Source organism: Amblyomma americanum, chromosome 3 (assembly GCF_052857255.1).
Source record: "Amblyomma americanum isolate KBUSLIRL-KWMA chromosome 3, ASM5285725v1, whole genome shotgun sequence".
Classification (NCBI taxonomy): Eukaryota; Metazoa; Arthropoda; class Arachnida; order Ixodida; family Ixodidae; genus Amblyomma; species Amblyomma americanum.
The window spans coordinates 140,564,745-140,588,618 of NC_135499.1; the positions used below are offsets into that span (position 1 = coordinate 140,564,745).

A 23,874-nucleotide genomic window follows, 5' to 3' on the forward strand; every position below is an offset into this window, starting at 1 on the left:
ATTTTGATTAATTTCATACTTGTCTTATTTGGTGAAGTGCTTGATATAAACCTCGGTTGGGGTTCACATTCATTCATTTTATGGTTTGGTAGGCCAAGATTTCAAGGTATATTCAGTGTTTAGTATTACTTTTTTTTGTGTGTATGTGTGTAAAGATAACTTTCTATATTGGTGGAAAATTGTGTGTCCAGTTTTTCCACATGTTCGTTTGACCTTCAGTGACGAAAAGAATAATCCATGCTGTGTTTTTCATGTCTTTGCAGTTAAAGAGCAGCAGTGCACAAAAAATTGCCACCTCCTCTGTGCGGCTAATTCACGTCTTCCTGTCCAACTATCCCTTTGCAAAGGTATGATGCATGAAGATGAAATAAATAAAGTTTAGGCATTCTAAGCAGGGAGTGCTTTATTTATATCTGTAAGGGTAGTGGTTGACTGACTGGCAGTTGTGTAAATGAGGTTATGGGAAGCTTAGAGATAAAACAATATCTTTTCAGTGCTTGGGGGATGTCAGTGGAAAGCAAACCCTTCTCTTTTTTTCCTGCAGAAGCACTTCTCAAGCATGCAGGGTTGTCGTACTTTGATTAGCACACTGAAGACTATGGGGGAGCCTCAGCAGAGTACACTGGAAACACTTCTGGAATGGGTAAGCTTGTTTTCCTGCATAGGATAGCTACTTATGTTGCTTCAGGAAAAGGCATAACAGGAAGACTGGACAGATGCGAAGGAAGCCTGTTGATGATGGTGTATTGACTGGTGTTTTGAGCTGCAGCTCCGTGAAGCATTTCTGATACATTCTTCCTGCCATTAGTTCGCTCAGCATTGGATAGATGGGGTCATATGATCGAGCAAGACCGTATTTGCTTGTGCAACCAGGTTTTGCTCTATTGTGTTTTTATGTAACATCTGAGGAGCTTGCACTTCTTTTTATTGCCACCACGGCGGCTCAGTGATTTGATGCTCGACTGCTGTCCCGAAAGACTCTGGTTCAATCCCAGCCACGGCAGTCTCCTTTCGACGGAGGGGTAATGCTATAAGCCCGTGTACAGTGCGATTTTGGTGCACATTAAAGAACGCCAGGTGGCAGAAATTATCCGGAGCCCTCCACTACTGCGTCTCTCATAGCCTGAGTTGCTTTGGGACTTTAAACCCTATAAACCAAACCACTTCTTGTTTATGATTATGCTAAGTGATCCTTGCCAAGCAGAAATGGAAATGTGTCAGTCTTGGCAATCTCACTGAAGATGTGCTTTAATTCTGTTATGCAAGGTAGGCATGCAAAGGCCAGCTTAGTATGATTATGCAATGCTACAGTGTTAAACTGATGGCATGAAACTGGTGGTGGCAATTCATCAGGATGCGCATGTAATGAGACCCTAGTCAGAAACACTTCATGGACTGTGTGACAGCAGGCTTAAAAGGCCATCTTTTAGGTTGCCTTAGTATATAGGCAGAATACTAGTAGTGTAACTTTTCTATGCTGAGCTGCTGTGGTTTTCTAATGTTGACTTTAAATCTTGTAACCAGTTGCATCTTCCTTACATAAAATAAGCCAGGAGGCATTACTTTACAACAGTCTCTAGGCTAATCAGCTTCTGTTTTTATTGATAATCTTTGTCTTGCGAATTATTATGTGTCAATTTTTAACTTCCCCTATTAGTTTCTCAATGCAGTAATGAGCCATGCCGTATGGTGTCACATCTTCTCAATAGCAGCCTTATTGAGGAGCAGGGAGTAAGATGGACAGGAGCTCTGACTCAGTTAAGAGGGCATCAGTTCTGCTATATCGGAGAAAGTTTGGTGGCCAATCTGACAGGTGAATTTTGGATTTGGTTTTGGCACTGGCAGAATGCTCCTGCTGCGCTGCAGCTCCGGCAGTTCTGCGGTCCATGGTGCCTGACGCTTTCTCCCTCTTATTCTGCATGCATCGCGATTGTCATCTGCTTTGCGATACTGCACTGATGCATTGTCATTGAGAATCGTGTTTGTAGTGTGCTTCTTGCAGCTCACCTAATATGCGCCAGCTGCGATATGCATGTTCTCCCCATGCAGACAACACATCTTGTGTCAGTTATTTGTCTTTTGTCTTGCGTTTGTGGTTTGTCTTCATCCAGAAATTGCAACTCTAATTGCACCTCTAAATCCTTTGCATTCAAGTTAATTCTCGGTTGGTCTTTGGAATGTTCTGTTTCCGCTATTCGAATAGCTTTGAATCAGATAGATGGCAGGTGTAACAGGGGGACTTTTTCTTTTTTTTTGCCATATACTGGTTTGCAAAGCAATAAAACAGTTCATCGCCTACTCTTTACGTACGCAGTACCAGCATTGAAATAATACTGCACAGAATGTGCTTGTCGCGTCTGCCGCGCCATCTGCATGCCAGTCGTCTTGGGGGTGGGTGTGTCATCTGCATCCCCTTTTGTGTCATGTTCATGGGTCACGGGCAGATGACACCCAAAAACTATATGAATGGTGATCAAACAACTTAAAAATCAAGCCAAATGAGCTTGCTGCTTCCGTCATTGAACACGCATTTTTGCGGAGCTGGCTTGCAAGGTATGCACATCGGCGAATTCATCTAAGCAAAAGCATTATCTTAGAAAAGAAACAAGTTTGCATACACTGAAAAATAACCACAAATCCACTTGCGCATTTCCCAGTTAGCGGGCAATGTGCAAAGATAGTATTTCGTCTGCTGTTCGCGTGCTGGTCGCTACAGCATTTCGTTTCGCAGCAGTTTCGACAGATCGCACATCGGTGTACTTATTTCTACTAGGAGGATAGTGAAAGGGGGAAAGTGCACAAAAAAACCATGTTGATAAGCGGAGGGAGAGAGTACAGCTCAATTGTGAGCGCCGAACGCGCACTAGGAGTTCATGTAGCAAAGTTGTTCTTGCCGAATGCACTGTGACGTGCCAGAGTCGGCACTCCTGTCTATCTTACTCCATGTTGTGGAATCACATTCTTTAGGGAAATCAGTGAGCCATAAAAACTTGTTTGGGCAGTGTCTGTTGGCGGATACCAGGAGGAGTATAAAAAGAAAATGAAAAAAAAATCCTTAACTGGAGCAGTATTCTTCAAGTTTCTTTACAGATTCTCCTGGTGGTTGGATGAAACGTATGGAGTAGTTACTTCTAGTGTCTTCCTACTTGCAGCTAGTTGAGGAGACCCCCCGCCTGACGGGGACATCGACTCTTCGCAACCTGGAGCTGATGATCCACCTGCTGCACTGGCTCCCCCAGTTGGAGTCGCATGCCCTCCAGCTCTGGCTGGCTGAGCAGCTCGACTCGATGGTGAAAGGGTCGCTCAGGTCGCGCATGGACTGTGCACGGGGCGGGGTCATCCCAGCAGTCATCCACGTGTTGAGCAGGAGCAGCACAATTGGTGGCAAAGCTGTTGGTAAGGGCTGGTGGTTCCTTGCAGCTTTAGCATGGCCGTGCAGGTATTCTGTTGTAACAAGAGCATAGCTGTGAATCTGTTCTGTTTTATTTAATTGTGCGTAGCCCTTTGCCCTGAATGGTAAGAGGAGCTTCTGTGGCGATTGCAGCTGCTTAGCTTATTGTTCGCAACATATGAGTGATAGCAGCAAGGGCACGCTATGGAGGAATAGAATGAAGCTTGAGTAACTGCTTGTCTTGATGGCGTTCCCAAGGAATGCAACTGCGTAGATGTTGGTGCATGCTCTATAATTATCGTGATAGAATAGATAATGTGTTCAGAAAGAAAGTAGAATTTTTCGCTGTGGTTTTCATGATACTATCAAGGATTGCAGGTAGTATGTGGCTTATTTGAAAACTATAATTAATTACTTCTTTTAATGATTACATCCAAATATGAACACATCAATAAAAATAGTCCATAATATATTGTTGTAGTCCATAATATATAATGTATATTCACTGCTCTCTGCCTTCTCAGCACTGGATGTAATTCTATTCTTCCTATAATCTGTTATGGCTGAGTGATATATTCCAAGGTTCATAGGAGTTTCTCTGGCTTTCTTTGTAGAGTAGTGCTAAGAATGGGATGGTTTTACATGTACTCAGCCTGGCTGATTTTGCTTGAGTCTGATTGAATGGATCAGTCACCTGAAAAAAATTTTCTCGATTCAGGCATTTTTCATTTCATGCTGTGTTCAAGCATTGGCCGATACCTACAGACAAATTGACACACAGTAGTAATCATGTGATGCTGTGAAATCACTAGCTATCTGCAACAACATTCTGATAGGTGGTCCACAGTGACCCATCATAATGAGTTGCTGATTCTGGCAGGGATGATACCGAGCACCTTTCAGACTTTGGTCATGTGAATTAACTATGTCACCGAGCTTTTGGTTAGCGGGGCTGCAAAGGATGCTGTCGCCAGCTTTAGAGAACCTCTCTTATACAACTATAACTGCAAATCTCTTCAGTAAATGTGAGCCAAACAGCTATTTCTTGTTTTGTATTATTTCTGTCATTGGAATTAATTTTCAGTGTAACGGCAAGCATGCATTGCACCCGCAGTTGTTTCTGATGGTGCTTCAATATCCATCATTCTCATTTTCTTCCATCTATATCTGAGCCACACATTATGTGGGACATTTATTACTTTATTTATTATAACATGTCTGAACCTTTCATGTAATAAGAACAAGAATGCATCTTGTTGTCTGGCTGCTGTATTCTGCCTCACTTCTTGACATCAGTATGCTTGCCTGTACCATGCAGGCAACTTTCCTCACATCATGCTTACACTGCCGCGGTGGCTCAGTGGTTATGGTGCTTGCCTGCCAAACCGAAAGACACTGGTTCAATCCTGGCCGCGGCAATCACATTTTGATGGAGGCGAAATATTAAGTCCTGTGTGCTGTGCGATTTCAGTGCACATAAAAAATCCCCAGGTGGTTGATATCTGTAGCCGTCTACTGTGACGTCCCTCCTAGCCTGAGCCGCCTTGGGACCCATAAACCAAACCATAAACCAAACACACCATGCTTACAGGTTCATTCCTGACTGTCTTCTCTGTACCGGCTATCCTAACTGGCATTTCTTAATTCTCAGAATCAATCAATCACTACTAGAATCAATCACTATGTTGCAAACACTTGCCAGCAGCCTTTCGTTGACATTGCATTTTTCTTTGTGACAACAGGACAGCTGCTGAAGTTTCTGGTCACCTTGGGTTCATGTTCCATAAGCACATCCGAGCTGAAGGCACTTTTCCACCTTTTGCGGCCAAATTCTTCTGGAGAACAAGTAAGTTTGTGTGTTGTTTCCGGCAGCTTTGAAACATGACACCTCTTTGCGGATTGACTTGAAGCTCCTATTTCTAGTCTGTAAGTCCCACCTGTCTGCAAGTTGGCACCCCCCTGCAAATGGCAGATTTTCCAAAAAAAAAAAAAATCACTTAATTCGCACTGGTGTATAAGATGCACCTGTTCATTCAGTAAGCATTACGCAAGTGTGCTGAGGATCCCTTTGCCAGAGAGTACGACGAAAATGCACACTTGCAGCACCTGCCATGCGCAGACGATTCTCGAGCTTTGACTAGCGTGCCTTCTTCCTGTGGTCAGCCTTTCTTGCTGACTTCGTCAGCTGTAGTGCCACTGCTCCTTTGCTCCAGTCCCAGATCGTTTTCTCGCCCACGTCGAACTCTCTCCTTGCTGCCTAGTTCCCATTCTCCAGCGAATTCTCAACTGCGCTCACCTTGAATTTTGCATCATAGCTCCTACTTGCAAGCAGTGTCATGTTGAGCAAGAACAGTGCACACAAGGCCAAACAGAAGGGACGCTGAAATAGAAATTTTTGGGAACACAGCTGCACTGGATACAGTAACTGCTGCATTCAGTCCAGCTGTGTTATGTCCAGCTGTGTCCAGCGAGATTGTGATTCTACCAGTCAGATAACATTTTAAAAATAACAGTTATTTTATTTTGATATGTCGATTTTCTTTTCAAGCTTAATTACTGGGTGTGGCAAAAGGTGATGTGTGGTGGTGCGTCTTGGCTGTAATACAAGACACAGCGTTGTATAAGACAGGCTTACAAGAAATTCAGGAAAAAAAAACATGGCTTATACATTGAAAATAATGGTAAATAGTTTGCAATGAAGGTTCATTTCTCAAGCAATAGAGCGGTTTAGTTTAAAGCTTTAGATCATTCTTGGCCCTTTAGACTAGTTGTTTATGCAGTAATGAGGGCAGGCAAAGGATAAACATTGCTGCAGTGATGCAGCGCTAATTAGAAGGGAAGCTTACATTGGAGGAAATAACAGACAGCAAAACAAACAAAGAAATAACAACAAATAACAAACTCTGCAGCAGCACTACGGTGAAGCAGGGTCAGTAATGGGTAAGAGAGTGAACTTGCAAACTAATGCTGCACAGTTAATGCTACAATACGATAACCGAATAAAGAAGCTTAGTTGCATTGTACTGGAAAATTATACAAATGCTTTGGATGTGCAAAGAGACCAGTGAAAGCCAAGCTTAACTACAGAACGAGAGTAAATTGCACACCACGTCACTAGTGGCCTCAGAGCAAGAAAAAATGTGATGTGGCAATCCTTGGTGTTCATGCTATGTCTGTGGCAATGAAGCACTAAGCTCTTTTTACATGTTTATTCTGTGACCGAGAGTGTCTTGATTACGTGTGGGCCTTTCCTTTGAAGTTGTAAAATCCCAGATTAGAAACAGGCATTCAGGTTGCATTGTGATGGTCTTGTTGTACTCTTTTGTATCTGTAGTATTTCATCAAAAAATCTGTAAGTATGGTACGGTAAGTATTTGCAAGCGCTAAAGAGCCTCCCCTTTGACCTTTCAGCACCAGTACACACTGCCACTAATGTATGCCCTGTCCAGCATGGTGAAAAGTGATGGCTGGCTTGGGGCATGTCACTTCTTTGACTTTAGGAACCCAGATGAGGTGAGAGTCTTCTCTTCAGTAGGGAAAATGTACTGATTATTATTGCCTCCTTATGGGGGGTAGAGAGCTAAGACACTGCAAAACTCTTGGTTTGTATTTATATTTCGTTGGTTCTGTGAGTGCCTCTAATCTCTACTTTGCCCCACTCTTCTTGCAGGGAATAGTCATTCCAAACATAAAGAAGTGGCCTGGGTCTGGGTTCGCATTTCATGCTTGGCTGCGCCTCGAAAAACTGAATGTGCGGAAAGAGGCCCCATTCCGAAGGCAGCTCTATAGGTTCAAGTTTTTTTCTCTTGATATCACATTGGCACGTCTCCTGAGACAAAAGTATTAGTGGTTATGCATTTTCTTAATGCATCTGTGGCCTCTTTATTTTGCATGTAAAGATGAAAAAGGCACAGTAGTTGTGCAAGCAATGTAAATAGCGGTTGGACTATAGCATGAATGAATTTGCCATTTGTTGTCAGCATCCATATACAAGTTAAGCCTTGAATACCATAAGTCAACAACAAATATACCATAAATGACTCAGTATCTCCTTGTCACTCTATTTCATTTCAACTACAGTAGAACCCCGCTATAGTAAACTCGTTTATAGTAAAAACTTGGGTATAGTAAAGTGAAGCTGCGGTCCCATTTCGCCTTCCGTAGATGACTGTACAATTTTTTTGTTATAGTAAAGATTTTTTTCGAAGAAACGGCTATAATGAAGAGGGTCTGGCCGTGGCGATGTACTTCCCGCAGAATGATGACATCGCAGACCGCGCGAAGTCTAGGTTCGCGAGGCAAATAGATATTGAATACGATAAAACGGTGCTCTTCGAGGTGACTGCTGGAGAGCTGCGAGGAGGAGCCAACTTTTCGAAGACCTTGCAAAGCGTACGGTGCGCACGGAAAAAGTGAAAGCTGGCTATGAACATGGAAAGAAGGTGGCGCGGGTCGTTGAGAAAGTAAAGTAGTCGGTAAAATACAGTGAGTAGTAGAAAAGGAAAGAAAAGGGCGCGCTTTCGTAGCACGGCAGCGCGAAGCATGTGGAAGCAGCGGAAAGAAGCAGTGGCAGTGCGGCACAGCATAGGTGGTTTTGCCGTGCCTGACAGTGTCACGTGCATTTTTTAACTACTGCATCTTAAGTGACGCTGAGGCCACATAAGACAATGCCGTGATCATGCAGGCTTTGGGTTTTCACATGGAATCAAACTCTCTTTTATTTTTATAGCCACGTTGTATTTGTGTAAATGCGGTACTTCCACAAGACATAAACGAAGTTGAAAATGTGATAACATTCGATAACTGAAAATAAATAATTATCACATAAAGGGATGATAAGAGCTGGATGCTAGGTATTTCTGAGCGTTTCTTTTATAAACCAACACTTCATGCTTAGTAAGCTGGCAGAGGGCGGCATGCTCAGAGCCATGCCATCACCAACAACTGATATGGTAAAGGCCCTGACATAGTAAAGATTTTTGCTCTGCCGAGCTACTTTACTATAGAGGGGTTCTACTGTAGCATATTTAAGGAAGCAGTTTCTTGCCGAGGCAGATATGGTGTGTGCTCATGTCAAAAGGGCTCTAAGCAATAGGTAGTTATTTTGCAAGGAGATTGGGGTGCTGTTGAGTTTTAATTGATTATTTAGAAAAAAAAACTTTCTAGACCTGCTCTTGTAGACAAATTGTGATGTAGCCCATTGTCACAGCATCCATTTCACACAGTGGCGTTATATGGAATTGAATGTTTAGGATTGGTAGGACTTTTGTCCTGGTGTCTGATAATGTTTTTCTCTTGAGCATGCAATAAAAAGATTTCTAAGAGCTGTATGTCCATCTAAGATGTGCATGTCATGACAAATGGGTATTTTGATTGATAGATTTTGCGGTATGTCAGCTTCCGTTAACATGTGGGACGTCTTCACTCTGTGTTCCTAGTTTCCACACAAAACTTCATATGATTGCTGTCAACATACAGCGGAAGGCACAGTCAATTCCTGCAGAATTGTACTGGCATTTTATACAATGCCTGAGTACCTCTCTTTGTGGCCATTGTGAGCTTATGTGTTGCAATAACGTTCATTGAGCTAACTAATCATTCTTATGACAATGCTATGTAATATATAAACCCAATCTCTGACAATAAAATCGGTTGTTATTAGCTCATAAAGTTTCCAAACATTTTAGTTGGTTGCACTAAAACCACTGTCGGATGCTTGCTCTTACCAAGTTTGACTATTTCAGCTTTACGACCGCCAATGGGAGTTTAGAGTCATTCTTTACTGCTCAAGGAAAGCTAGTGGTTGCTGTTTCCACCAAGAAAGACTACTATGCCATTCCTGTGGAAGGGATTACTCTGGATGATGAGACATGGGTCAGTTGGGCTCATTTTTCCTTTGCTTGTTCCTTTGCTCCTTGCTTAGACAGTAGTGCGATTGCATCTGCTGAATTAAATGCCAGCATATACCTTGGTAGAAGCTTATTCAGAGGATGAGCAACTAAATGTAGAAACAGCTTTGTGCATACACATGCCGACATATGCTAGTTTCCTGAAAAATTTATCAAGTAACTTCCCATTTTTCAGTTCTAGAAAATTTCAAATAATCATGGGCTGTATTAGACAGTCAAGTTCCTGTTACAGTTAAACCTGGTTATAACGAAATTGAAAAAAGTCTGAGATTTTTCGTTACATCCAGGTTTTCGTTACATGCAGTTTTCACAAGAAGACCCGAAAGGACACTGCAGCAGATTAAGAAATAAGTATAGGTGAAATCACCTTTAAAATGTGTGCAAACGGCGTTACTCGAAGTCATAAACGCGGAGAAACGTTTCACGATCACGCTGATAGCGTGACTGCGGCAGCAGCCACCGCCACCTCCACCACGGCTCGTGCAATGCCGCTACGAGTGGGGTGGGGAGGTTGGGGGAGGCGGGGGCAGCCGAGCCGAGCTAGAGGAAAACGCGCTCGGCTGCGCTGCCGCCATTGACCGACCGCAGAGGCACATGCTTCTTCCCGCATGTTCTCTCTCTTAGTCTTCCCCTCGCTGTTACCCTAGGAAACAGAATCCTCACCTTGTACTGCTGACGCTCTCCATCGTCCCCGCTCTCGATGCATAAGAGTTAGAATTGGCACTGGAATCACGCGAGCAACCGCGCGGTGGCAATTGCCGCACACTACTTGTTCCATTTCTTTGTTTTGCTATGCCCTATTATTTTTCGCTGCCTTTGAGCATGAACTGCTGTATTGCCACATGCTATGATGTTCCATATGGGAGTCATGGAGTAAAATTGTGTACATTTTGCCATGTATTCAAGCAATGTTTCATTTTGCAGCATAGTGTGGATGTGTGCCATACACCAGCCCGCCGTCCATTCACAAACAGCACCATGTCGGTCTTCATTGATGGGCGACAACGTGTCAGCGTGCAAGTGAAGCTGCCTTCACTTAGCGAGGTTGGTGATTGAAAAATTGCACACTTGAATGCTTGCCAGTTTTGCAATGTTTTGCATGCTTTGAGTGTGAATGGCTCAAGTTTTTGCTGACATGTTAGTGACAGCGCTTTGCCCTGCTGCTCTGGATAGGGTCAGAACTGGGTGGACATTAAAAAGACGCCGAAGTGAATTATGATTGTGGCTGTAATTTGCTGAGTAAGTTGTATAATCCTAGACAGTGGGCTATTCTCAAGGTTTTTTTCTTTTAGCTATCAAAGCTCGGGAACAGAGGAAACGTCCAGTGATGCCGTTTACAGTTGCATGAATTGCCAACATGATCACTTGCCATTTCAGTCATGTGAGCTTGAGTGTGTTGGCCCGCCCAGTGGCCTGTGACATCAGCCAGGCTAAACAGAATGTCCAGTTTGAGGCAAGCAGATGGCTTCCATCACAATATTTATTGCTTGAAACTAGCTTTTTTACAAAGTGGCTGTGGAGGCTTTCAGTTGTATTGAGAATGCAGAAGATGCAAGCAGGCTCATTGAAGCAACTTTTTTCATGAGAAGTATCGGCAAATGCATAAAAAAAAGCAAATAACATGATTTATAGGCATATAACTTTTGTGGAATAAAATCAGCTGTGTATAAAGTCATTCCTTTTGAGCTAACTTGTGTGACTTGTTGCATTTGTTGTTTAAGGTTTCAGGGTAGGTGTGCTAGCTTGTCTTTATTGTACCCCTTTCTTGACAGAGTGGCCTAGCAAGACTATATAAGGAGTTCTTCACCAATGGTGAAATGTAGGGGTGGCATGTTAACACTGTCTAATGCACCATCATTGGTTGCAGGATGCCATTTCATACAATTTATGGCGGGGGGGCTTACATGCCATTTAGAAACAGTGAACATTGCATGGTGTTGGTCATTAACCGTGGGAACCTTTCATCGACAGTCAACTAATGTTGGGCATATGGGGCAGCTTCTTGGAAGCATGTAGGGGCTTCTACGAGGCTGGTGCCAATATTGTTCAGCTACAGCAGAGACTGATTGTGGTGATGATGGTACAATTTTGCTAGATATTGCCTTGTTGTAGATGGCTGCCGTTTTTACTATTGTAGCTGATATGAAATCCCATATTGCATCTCTTGTTACAGTTTTCACAGTGTCATGTTGCTTGTGGGAATTCCAATGAACCGACCACTCCAACTAGTGAAAGGCGAGCAGCAAGCAGCAGAGCCTCTGGTGACAGTACCACGTCTGGTATGCTGCCCGAGCATGGTCTTGGGGGCAGCGAAGAGCATCCTGGCCAGGGAGTGGCAGGAAGCGGGGGCTTCCTCAGGAACAGTGCCCTTGGGTCATTCCTCAGTGGCTGGGACACAGACAAAATTTTCTCCATGGCCCCCAGTGTTCCAGTCAACCTTCGAAGTGCCTTCAATGCTGACCCCGACCCGTCTGTCAGTGTGACACCACTGGAGTCTCACGAACAAGTGAGAGGAGTCATTCGCTTGCTTTCGTACTTGCTGTGGCACCCTGGATGCTGTAGCAAGGCAGTGTATTTATTGCTTGTCTTTGTTTCACAGAGGTGCTTGGTGTTACCGTATTTGTACTTTGTGACTACAGTCGAACCTCGCTATAACGAAACGACTTACAATGAAATAATGGATATAACGAAGGAATGACGATTCTCCTTGGAAGCTCGATCAACACTGGCTATAACGAAGCTGCGGCTATATCGAAGTAATCATTGGGCCCATTCAAGCCTGTTACAACAAGGTCTAACTGTATGCAGCCTTGCGATATCAAGTTGATTAGGTGGTGTGGTGCTTATGGAATTTTCTCAGTGTTGTGTGTAGGACTAGATGCTGGCCGTAAGATTCTCATATTAATTTCTGATTACCACCAGCCATGGTGGCTACTACAGCCACTGCCGAGCTCTTTCTTTGTATTGCGGACACAAATATTACCACAGCAAGGTATTAGAAATACTATGCTGTATACTACAACAATATGAGCCCAGTAGCACCACTGGAACATTAATACAGTAGAACCCCACTGTTATGTTCCCGGGTGCAGTGTTTTCCTGGCTGTTACATTTTCATGAGCCAGTAGTCCCGTCCAAGCTGCCACAAAAACTCATGCAAAACAAACTCTGCTGTTGCGTCGCAACTGTGGCAGCTTTCCCACATGATACATCTCGCAGCCTATGTTTAGTGAGCGTGGAATGGCGACGGCACACTGGCCAGAGCGGAATTCAACTTCATTGGCATTGCGCTGCCACCATGTTCGGCGGCCTCCGGTGTGTTGCAGAAACGCTGACACCGAGCACACTTGAGGAGGGCATGAATTTCGTATTTGGCTGTTGGTGCAGTTCCATCGCCGCTGCGGCATGAGCACGAATACCCAAAGGCACGGAAACAGAACTATGCCACAGCAAACGTTTCATGGGCAGTGCTGCACGAAATGCAGTTGTGCAGCTTGGCTTCGGTGCATGCTTCTATCATCCGCATTTTCCTTGTGACGTGCAGCTTAAACACGCAATTTCTTGATTGCAATAGACGAGGATTGCGTAGGATTAAAGCAGCTGCCACAAAAACAGAACAGAAGTGCGCACATGTACCGAAATGCCCACTTTGCGCCCACGCTTTCTTTGCTGCTGCCTCCCTTCCACCAACTGCTGCTCAGGCATATGGAAAGCCATTGCTAGACATTTAGGATTCTCTGTGCGTGCAAACGATTGCGACAGCCTTGCTAATTGCAGACTCACATTGCCCTTACTAGAAGTAATAAAACAAAAGGCAAGAAACGGCAAACAGTGATGTACATTTTTCTCGTGCGCTTCTTGGCTACTACGGTTTTTTCCATGGCCCTATGAAAAACGCAACAGCAGTGTTCTATTGTACACCACCACTAGGCCCCAATCTATACTGCCACAGCACTATTAGCCAAAAAAAAAAAAAGAATGTACAGTTTGCTATGCAGGATAATTGAATATCTTGAATAAAGGAATTAATTTCGTTGATTCAGACCAGGCTGGAAGAATCAAAAGGCTCTAAAGCCCACTTACTTTTGATTCTTGGATTTCGTTTTGGAAACGGGGGTGTGAAATGGTAATACAAAGTTTTCAGTTTAGCTGCTGTGTTCGTGGTTCCTTCTTTGGGAAAATGCTTGAGAGTAATTAACAAAAAGGTATTAAAAAACCTTGTACATAAGAGCCACTCTGCGGAGCTGTTGCAGACTGCAGGTTCTAGTTAATTACCACTGACCACTTTCTTGACCAGGGCCTTCGGTTGCGGACTGTGTTCATTTATGCTCAGCCATTATTGCTGATGCATTTTTGTTTTTCATTCTTCAGTCTAACTTTTTTTTCATAGGTTTGGGGCTTGTCAAGAGGTCTCAAAGGCCAAATTGGATCACTGTGTCTCTTCAGTGAGCCGCTCCAGGCCTCTCAAGTGAAGATGATGTACACTGGAGGTAACAATTCTTGTTTTCCTCATGGTTCTACAGCTTACTGCTTTGAGAAATTTTCCAAGTTTTTTTGCTGCCACAAACACTTTTTCTTTAATATAGGTCCCAGGAATTACACACTGTTCAAGAATGAAGACTCTGTAGAGGTTTCAGAGCTGCTAGGGAAGCTGGTTCTGTATTATGATGCAAAGGTATGGCTTTTTACTGGCATGTGCTTTTAATTGTTTTATCTTTTACAAATTGCAGTCAGCTTGTTTTGTTCACTGTTAGTATAGGTTTGCTTAGTTATAAACAGGGTTTCACTTTTATAGATAAGAGCGCCGAAATTTTTTTAAATAGTCCAAATGCAACAGAGAGGTAAATACTTTGGGTAAATCTGTAAAATAATTATAATTCTTGGGCCAAAAGATATCACTATTTACTGGTTCAACTTTATTCATGTGTTAATGTGCTCCTGTAAGCACATGAGTGCTTAGTGTGCTCATGTCATATGGTGATATATAGAGGCTCTGCGGCTTTTGCTTCAGAGCCTCGCTCCGCTTTGTGCACTCAAACGCAATGCACGCAATATGTTTATTGCCAAATGCAGGCATCTTTGGATGGAACATGTACAAACCTTGCCCCAACTTTGTCCCTCTATGACGGCACAGTCAGAGGCCGCTACTGTCACACCCAAAATGTCAAGGTATGTTTTATGTTTGCTGGTAAGTGAGGCATGCATCTAATGGGAGCAGTTTGTTTGGCAACATGAGCAGTCATATGCTTTTACATTATTGCTTTTATAGTACTACTCAGGAGCACATGGAATATTTGGTTAGCATTTCATTATAAATATAGCCTCTCGAAGAAGGCCAGTTCAAGTTTTGATTCCTCTTTGCTGTATTTTTTTATTCGAGTCAGACTGCAGTTTTTGTAATGGTAACTGATGCATTTCATTGTTTGGCATTGAGGACCACATTTGCCTGCTTTTTTGTAATGATTATAATTACAGTAAAGTTAATCACAGGCCAAAGAGATGCGTTGTAGTGGCTCTGTGGCTAATGCATTCTCTTGCTGCTGAGAATGAGCTTGAGGGTTTGGTACCCGGCCACAGTGGCCATGTTTTGATGGAAGAAAAATGCAGAAACACCCATGTACTGAGAGTTTGGTGTGTTTTAAAGTGCACCACTTGGTGGAATTCAGCTCAGAGTCCTTGACTGCAGTGTGCTTCATAGCTCAGGGGTGACTTTCACATTTAAACAATGCATTGATATTTTTTAAACTAGCCAAAAAAAAAAAAGAGGCTTTTTGGAATTGCACTTCAGTGTCTCATACAGACTACATCTCAGAGCTAGACTTATGGCATACTTATCTTCCTTTGGTACACATAAGAAATTCATAGCTCTGTCTTTTTTTTTTTAACAGGATACAATCAACTTGATTGGGGGTTTTCCAACTCTGTATGTTCTCCTGGAGAACTCTGGGAAGCCCATCCCGAAGTGCTCTCCGAGCTTTGAGACTCCTTGCACGCCTTCCAACCACAGAGCCTCGGAAGAACTTGTAGATGACTGGATTGTAGTCCCATCATCATCATCTTCTTTTTCTGGCAAGTCATGCTCATGGGTTTCAATGCTGTGCTTTTCCAGCAAGATTTTCCTTTCTTTCTGTTTGCTGTATTTTCATTGATCGAATCAACTTGAATAATAGGAACGGAGATCTTGCCTGCATGCATTGTTTAGCTTTTACAAGAAAAAAAAAAGTGCAGTGTGGGTCATGTGCTGGCTACTGTGTTACCTAAGCATGTCCAATATTTCTCAATGCATGGAAAGGCATTAAAAGGCGTGTACATAGTAGTTTTATTTTTAACAACTGTATTTTACTCATCATAGCATTCATTAATAACTCATTGTCCCCATAATCTGCACTCAACACCTATATCCTTGTGCCTGATAGTATATGGGAGCTTAAGCCAGCTTCTTGGACTGTAATTGACGCGTTCACCTTGCAAGTATTACCTAGCTAACACCTGCTGTTGTTCGTTATGCATTACCTTTTTAAGCCACTTGTCTGTTGTGACATACCATCTCTATCAGAATTAATCATCGCAAACTTTTTCAAAAGCAGAATTTTACACTTAAGAGCAAATATTTAAGATCACTTTTACTACTTGTTCTGCATGTAGAGTTCTACAGTCAGAGGACAGTCACATGAAGTTACAGAGGGCTAATTAGACGTGAGACCACTATCGAACACTAGGGATTGCTAGCTTATGTTTATGATGATGTGCTAAGCTACTCTAGTAATCAGTGGGCTCACTGTTTGCATGCTTGCATGTCTCTAGTGTTAACAAGGACTGTGCAAGTTGCGTTCTTGGTGGTGTCAGTGTCGTGTGTTGGCAGATCTGCAGATGAAATGTCACTGGCTGCAGTGTGCGTATTTAGTGCAATTTGCAGAGCACACAGGCCTTGCCCTGCTCGCCACCTTGTTGTGATGCGGGCATGTGATGACTGCTGCACTGTGGAGGGAGCGCACACACCTGACTGTTTCTCTGCTTAGGACCGCAATCCGTGCTGCTGGACTTGCTGCGTGAGACGGAGGGCGACCCTAAAACACTTGCCAAGGGTCAGGCATGCTGTTACACTTAACCGCTTCTCCAGAAAATGCGTTTTGGCTCTCTGTCCTGCTTGGCCTGCTGTTGTCTCGTCTACTGTCAGCTTACTTGTATTCCCTGCTTCCTGCTTGCTCTGAAGTGCTGTTTACAAAATGGTAATGCAAGAGCGTGGCTGATAGTATGCATTATTGTGACTGTGTTTCAGTGCCTTGCATGCTGAAAGGCCCAAAATTTATACACCTGCAAATTATCACATCACCTGTGGCAGTTAGACTAGGCAGTTAGACAAGGTGAAAAATTGGAAGCCATGCGTGTGCTGACATGCACACACATCACTTACAGATAGCATGTGTGCTTTCTAGCATCCCCAAATTGGCGACACAAAATGGCCAGAAGTTGAAGCAAAGCCTCATAACTGGTACGATAAATGGATTCTAAAGGCAGATGCTACTATGTCATGCGCTTAGCAATGTGCTGTTGACAAAATAATGAAGTCTGAAGATGTTAGTGTGTTGTACAATAGAATCTCAATCATGCGAATTTCACGGGGTCACGAAAAATATTTGTATCATCCAAAACGAACAGAATTTGTATGAAGAATTTACACAAATCTGTTTTCGGTTGAGGGCTGTTGTTGGCTGGCGGGGTTTACTTACACCCGCATGCCACCGCTGACTCACGATGTCGGTGCTATGCTGGTCGCGCTCCACGCGACTAGCTGTAGTGGCATAGGTGATGTATGGGCCTTGTGCCGCCACTCACTGCTCACTGTGCGCACCGCGCGACTGGTGATCCCGGTGTCGGCGATGCACGGGCAGCAAGTACTTGGTGCTCGAGAATGTGGTCGCGACTCGCGCATTCATATCATCCACATTGTGGCAGGGGGTTGTTCATAACACCTGAATTTCTTCCCATTGCACACAATGCACTCCGGCCAGGTCGTTTTACAAATTCTTATCATCCCAAAATTCATATCAACCGAGATCGTATCATTGAGATTCTTTTGTACTAACAAGACTACTCAAGTATAGAAGTTCTTAAGTATTTGGCGATGTTATTTGTAATCCACATATTGCATGGTTGTAAACACGACTGTAATTGCAGAGGCCTTTTAAATTGAATATTTTAAAATGAATGTAGTAGCACACTGTATAAAAAAACTGCTGGTTGGGAAACCTTAAGGAGCCTCTTCCTTGCTCTATAAATGTAACCTTTAGATATATTGTGCGCATTATTATGTAGCTTGGAATTGACAGCTTGCAAAGCATTTAAATTCATGTTGAACTGATTGGTATGCAAGCCTTGTGTTATGTACTGTTTCACGTCGCGTTATGTTGGATCCTAGGGTGCTTTGTTTTTGCATGGGGGGACTTCACGGTACGTCTCTGCCACATTTAGGGTATATTTACATTTTTCATTAGTTGCTGACAGTAGATGCAAACACACTTTTGTATATTTTTTTAGTACCAAACACTCTACTAACATGGGAGCTGGGTCGCATGTGGCAGATGTGCATGTGCATTTTTTTTTTTCGCACTGTTCAGAGTTTGTTCATTAGGAACACTGTCATGTTCTTGCTTCCTAGCTTTGCATGCAGATTATACTTGTCCTGAGGAAGGCACTTAAGACGAGAAAATTTTAAAATTTTTTGTGTAGATCACCTGTTGTTCCATCATAGCGCCTTTATCAAACTGCTGCCTTTTTTTGAAATTTTTTTTTGCTGTACTACTGTCTTTTACTTCCCCATTTGTGTTGCCAACTGCTGACCCAGAGAAAAATGGCTAATTTTGTTTACCTGCTGGTTCCTTCCTTTTTGCCTTGCAGATTTGAGGTTAGCTCAAAATCAAGTCTCTAGCTTTCTGGTCATTGTACAGCATCTTATGCAAGGAAGCTCGGAGAACCAAATGCAGCTCTCGGCTCGCACCGGGATACCAACCATTGGAGCCCTCATGCAAAGGGTCAGCACCTAGTGATCTTTTCTAGTACTTCTAATTGTGCGCAACAAATGTCACATTTGCACAGAGGAGTGAATAAGGGAAACCACTGCGCTTGTTTATTACCTTTATTCATCTTTGTTTTTTATGCATTTTTGTAGCCTCCCGCTCATGCTTTGCAGTGCTCTAACAGACTGTAGATCTAAGGGAGTCATTTCCAACTTGAAATAAATTTTTAATTTCAGGTATGGTGGGTGTTGTTATTAGTTTTCAGTGGACTGGTTTAAGTGGACAGTAGACAGTCTGCAGTTTTAACTTAAGGGGACAGAAAATGCCCTAAACAAAGCACCGAACAAAGCTATCTGTTGTGTAAACAAAAATTGGCCATCTGTGTTTTTTAAATGTGCCTAATTGATATCCATTTGTATGGTGTTGGTGAGTTTATTCAGTGCATCATGTTTATTGCGCTAAACTTTTCTAAAACCATATACGTTTGCTGGTTTCGTTAGGCAAAAAGTGCAGAAACTGAACCTTGCAGTCAAATCTGGCCCATTGTTTTTTAAAGCTGTTCATGTTGACACTGGAACTTTGGTAACATTGCAGTGACAAACACAGATAAGGAGAGAGTAGACACCACAGTGCCGTACCTCTCTGTTCCTGCAGCTTGTCTTTTTCTTGCATGGAAGTGTCTTCAAAGTTGGCTTTGCGCCTTTTCTTCTTGTATTGCTGAAATGTGTCGTACTACCCGGCCCACAGGTTCCAGGCCACTGCATCGACGTGAATGTTCTGATGGCTGTGCAGTTGTTGGTAGAGAACGCAAGCACAGTGGAAAATGCTCAGGAAATGTTGCAGCTTGTGTACCAGCATATCCTCTTTGACTTCAGAATTTGGAGCAAGGGGAGTTTTCCAGTGAGGCTAGGTGAGCCAACTTCCTTTCTGCCTGCGATCGTCTTAGCTGGGAAACAAAAGTCACTCTGCTTGGGCATATTTTTTGCTTCAAACTCTCAGAGCTGTCTCATGCGTGCTCTTCTGTGTCAGATTCCTGAGCTCACATTGTTCTGCAGTTCTGGCTTATTTGGCTAAAGTTCATTTCAGTTTTATTGCCACTTGTTGATGTAGACAATTCATTATGTTGCACACTTTTTCTTTGGTATGCTTTGAATAGGCCACTTTGTTGTACTTCAGTGCTACAGTTATTAAAGAAGGGTTGGTGGCTAAAGCATATTGTTCATAGAGATGGAAGAAACTGATTTTGTGCACACATTTGAAAGAACTCTCATATCAAATGGAGTAAGGCTCTATTTCAGTCTGGGCTTCAAGTCTTGCGAAACTGTTCATCAGCGCGACTTTTTTTTAACTACCTGGAAGTTTGGGAGCCCTCAGAATTACAGTATACCTTTATTCACTGGAAAATAACGAAAATCGGTACTAATGAGGTGGGAACACATGTGAACAAAGCTGTATGGTTTATGCCAGGAGGATCTTAATTCGTGCATTTCTGTTTTGTTTATCTCTGAGCAACATTTTTCATATTGTTTAACACATTTGTTGTGCTTACCATCCGTGACAAATTCCTTGGCAGCGGCACAGACAGGAACATTGCAAACAAGCTGACGAGGAGGTGTTCAACCTTTGCACTGTATTTGGTTTGTTCTAAATATGCTTGTGGTTTTCACAGCCATCCAGTAGATAGTGTAAAAGAGAAATAAAAACAGTATTGATATTGTCATGGCTTGCTGCCTTATTCTAACAAGCACACTCCTTTGAGCCCCATTTCAGAAATATCATGAGCCAAGCTTGTTATTTGCACAACTTGATGAAATCTGAATGGTCAGTTTTGTCTGTCCCATGTGGTAATTACAGATTACTGGCTTCAGTTTAAAAGCTATTGAAATTTAGAATCGTAAGCTTCACATTTGTTTTGGAGTGAAAAATCTATTCTTTCACATCCTTAAAGAGAAACTACAGCTGTATGGTTGCTCTGCTGAGTTTGTGGAGGAAGTAGTTGTTCATTGCTGGTTTAGAATATGCATGATATGCTGTTAAGCTGGTATTGGTCTCTGTGCTGAAGTCACGTGGTAACGCTTTGTCAGCATATCTAGCATGACCTTATTGGTCACATTTCGTACTTGCTGCGTTACCTTTCCCTTTCTGTAACCTTTAACGAATGTGTTATTTCCTGCAGGGCACATTCAGTATCTAACCACTATAATCAAAGAAGATCGTAAGTACTTCAGGAAGAAGTATGGACCTCGGTTTCTGCTGGACATGGTACAGATGTTTTACAGGTTAGTTTTTTGTTCATCAGCTCTAATAGCGATGTTGTCACCTCAGTTGTAAGCTTATTGGTACTGTTCTATGGAGGCAATAAAAGCGGTATATTCAACGAAGGCTGTAAGTCATGCCTGGAAATCATGGCCTATGTAAGTTTTGTGTCAAAAGCTTGATCTTTCCTTTGCAGTGTTTTATTTGAAGCCTCACTAGTTCTTTCTTTTTCTTTTTAGTGTACGCTAAGGTTTGGCAGCTGTAAAACCTCTGGCCAGTGGAGGGAATTTTTTCTGCATGTAATGTTGGTCTTCTTGTTTCACTTGAGCTTTCTTCCTCTTACTGACAGTGACTGCAGCCTACTATCATCTGATGATGTCAAGACAATTCGCATGGCAGTTCTCTCGTTGGTGAAATTCTACATGATGCGTGATGTCAGCATCCAAGATGTCAGTGCAGTTGTGTCTTATGTGCTGTCTCAGAGGAAAGAAGAATTGGTGAGTTTCACTTGCTTTTGCTAGCACTCCTAATGCCATGATATATAGTAGAGCTGATCGCACTTATAACGAATGCTTGGTTATTATGGACAAAAGCAGCTTGACCATTGTGCAGGCAATAGCATTGCGTGTCAGATGGCAGAAACATGTGCTCGCTTACAAATGCGTTAGAGCGAATGTGCACGGGCCCTCTTATCCACTTGGACAGTAGTGCTTACCTCCACGTGCCTGCTGTCATCCTTGGTCCTTGATGACTTTTACTTCGCATAGCACACTGAGGCACGCTCCTTTTCACGTCGAGCAGCCTTCTTTTTTTTTCTTTCCTCCAGTCAGCATGCCAGCCATGTGGCTGGTCTTTAACTTAAAGCGGTCATGGTGCTAGAAGTCTTAGGTTGTACCTTGTTCTCGGTCTCTTTAGGCACATTACTTATGTCTGAGTGCTTGACTGAACGTTCTCAGGCATGCAGTGCAGTGTTCTTGACATGGCAGTTTGTGAGCCACATCTGTTAGAATTGAATGCAAAAGGAAAAATAATAATGGAGCTGTCAGTGAAGTTGGCCCCTATAGATGACTGAGCTCAAACTACAGTATGTTGCTGTTTGTCTGAAAGGCATTTAGTCGAACCTAATTACAACAAACAGTTAAAAAATATTGCAAAATAGTTAGGTATGGCCAAAATTTGTAATTAAAATTTTGTTATAAACACGCACAAAGTCCGCGCAGTTTAGTCAATAAAAGGACAGAAACTCAGGCGACACCTACTTGAGAGCAGGGACAGGCTTTTCCTGAGATATAGTGCTGTTTTGACAGCACACGTGGTGAGTTTGGAAGCTGCAAAAACCAGTGTGCCAAACGATGGTTAGGTTGGCTTCCCCTTACAGCACTGCCAGCAAGCAAGTGGCTTCCCCACATTGCAGCAGTGTCACATTGAAGCTGGTACGCCAGAACGAAAGCTTTGTCCGTTTTGACCTCCTCCGTGAAGGCTGACGTGAATGCAGAATAGCGTCCATCGATATCAGTGGGTGCGAGAGGTCGTAACATGTGCTGACCAACTGGCTACCAACCCTCCATGCCGCTTTATCTTCGTGACGCTGTGGGCAAGTTCGAGATAAAGGCGCGAACCGTGACGAGAATGCTTGTTGCGCTGCCACTGGCGACTTATGTAGAGTGCCAAAGCCTGCTGCCTGCCATTTGAGCGGGCACAGCTTGGTGTGGGGAGCTCAATATATTTGTTTTATTCCCAGTCCCTTTTCGTGTATAAAGCGAAAATTGCACGTTTCTGAAAAATATTTAGGATGAGTTCAATATAGCCAATAATTCCTATTATCTGTGTTCTATATTTGTGGTCTTACTGTAATTTACCAAAAGTAACTATTTCTACCATCCTCAGAAAAGAGGAAGGTATGTGTGTCAGGTTGAATGCTGAGTTCGTGAAAGTTTGCGCTGATGGAAGTGCAGCAATGAGTGATGAGGAATTTAGTGGTGAAAGTGAGGAAAATTGAAAGCTGCTGCCACTCTCTCTTAACTCACCGTCTGTGACCTCTTACATCACAACCCTGAAGCATTTGGCTTGAAGCAGAGGTATTGGTGTCGGGTGCACTCTTGCACACATAAACATTTAAGCAACCGTATTCATTTGGACCCATGCTAAGAAACAAACACGTAACCAGTTTTGGTTCAAAAATTTATCTCACTTCTCCTATCTTTTTGAGTTCTGCTGATTACTGACTTTCCAACATAATGCATCCCACTTGATTATGAGGTTCATTTTTAGGACCCAACCGTACAGTCACGTGTGGAAATGGGAAGACTGCTTCTGATGGTTGAAAAGTTTTGTTGTTACCTTGCTGCGCACCTTATGTTTGTTTGGTCCTATTGGTGCAAGTGCACTGTGTGTTTATAGCAAGTCCCTATTCACAGTGACAGATTTTAGTTCTGTGCTAGTCTTGTACCTCATTCATACTGCTTTGGTGCGAGACAGCTCTACTCATTGGTTACACTGCCACTGAGCTCCTTTCTTTGTTTGCTTGGTACAAGTTCTTACCATAAACATTCTGCTTTCTGAACTCTCTGTGCTGCTTTTTAAATCTGCAAGCCATTGCCCCTGTCTGATACCTATGTATATTGATCACTCAGGTAACACTGAGGTTTAAATTTTTATTTGTTCATTGTCTGTTGTTGTGCGCGATGTATACAAAACACCAGCTGAGAAAGTAGTTGCTGTGCAGCTTCAGTATCTGGCGCTTTCTTGATGATTCATATCAAACTTGAAGCAAAGCTCAAGATGCTGAAGGACCTAAGTGATTTGGTAAATTGTCGCTGAGAGTGCCTTATTGACTCTGCAGGCAAAGGAGATGGTTGAAATGCTATTGCACTTACTCGAGAGCCCCACGACGAAAGATCAGCTTGTGCTTCTCCTCTACGAGCCGAACTGTGCTGAGCTGTTCTACTGCATTCTACTCAACAGAGAGTTCTCCAGTTGCACCAAGGTTAAGGTTCTTAAGGTGAGATGGGTACTTTTGGTTGACTGCGGATTCAGTTTGTTGAAGAACTCGTTTTGGTAGCTGTGCGGTCGGTCAATCTGCTTTTCGCATAGTGTGAAGAGTGAAATGCAGCAGAGCACAGCTTGTTAGCAAGCTCAGGGAAAAACACAGCCTTGGGCCAACCATTGTGGCAGTTACCCTGCTAGTTACTTCTCTCGGGAACACATTTCTTTTTTTTCTGCTGTGTTTGTTTCATACAAGTGATTGTACTTGACTCTTACATGGCTACTGTTTCTTTCTTATTCTCTTTCTGATGGTCTC

The 23,874-nt window shown here is 43.0% G+C and overlaps 1 protein-coding gene across 4 annotated transcripts in view; it reads left to right on the forward strand.

Moving 5' to 3' along the window:
• The window catches only part of LOC144125032 (neurobeachin-like protein 1), an 85,863-nt gene that overhangs the window by 11,107 nt on the left and 50,882 nt on the right, over nucleotides 1–23,874 (forward strand). For 2 of the 4 annotated variants that reach the window (XM_077658070.1, XM_077658071.1), the window contains exons 11-29: nucleotides 264–347; nucleotides 545–643; nucleotides 3,153–3,396; nucleotides 5,134–5,237; nucleotides 6,803–6,904; nucleotides 7,062–7,180; nucleotides 9,136–9,265; nucleotides 10,225–10,344; nucleotides 11,474–11,806; nucleotides 13,691–13,790; nucleotides 13,887–13,975; nucleotides 14,374–14,469; nucleotides 15,189–15,369; nucleotides 16,320–16,385; nucleotides 18,199–18,332; nucleotides 19,065–19,227; nucleotides 20,494–20,596; nucleotides 20,923–21,070; nucleotides 23,416–23,574. In XM_077658070.1, the coding sequence (XP_077514196.1) occupies nucleotides 264–347; nucleotides 545–643; nucleotides 3,153–3,396; nucleotides 5,134–5,237; nucleotides 6,803–6,904; nucleotides 7,062–7,180; nucleotides 9,136–9,265; nucleotides 10,225–10,344; nucleotides 11,474–11,806; nucleotides 13,691–13,790; nucleotides 13,887–13,975; nucleotides 14,374–14,469; nucleotides 15,189–15,369; nucleotides 16,320–16,385; nucleotides 18,199–18,332; nucleotides 19,065–19,227; nucleotides 20,494–20,596; nucleotides 20,923–21,070; nucleotides 23,416–23,574 (2,574 nt within the window). The remainder of the gene's footprint in view (nucleotides 1–263; nucleotides 348–544; nucleotides 644–3,152; nucleotides 3,397–5,133; nucleotides 5,238–6,802; nucleotides 6,905–7,061; nucleotides 7,181–9,135; nucleotides 9,266–10,224; nucleotides 10,345–11,473; nucleotides 11,807–13,690; nucleotides 13,791–13,886; nucleotides 13,976–14,373; nucleotides 14,470–15,188; nucleotides 15,370–16,319; nucleotides 16,386–18,198; nucleotides 18,333–19,064; nucleotides 19,228–20,493; nucleotides 20,597–20,922; nucleotides 21,071–23,415; nucleotides 23,575–23,874) is intronic. The other 2 variants (XM_077658072.1, XM_077658073.1) reach the window with 1 other exon arrangement.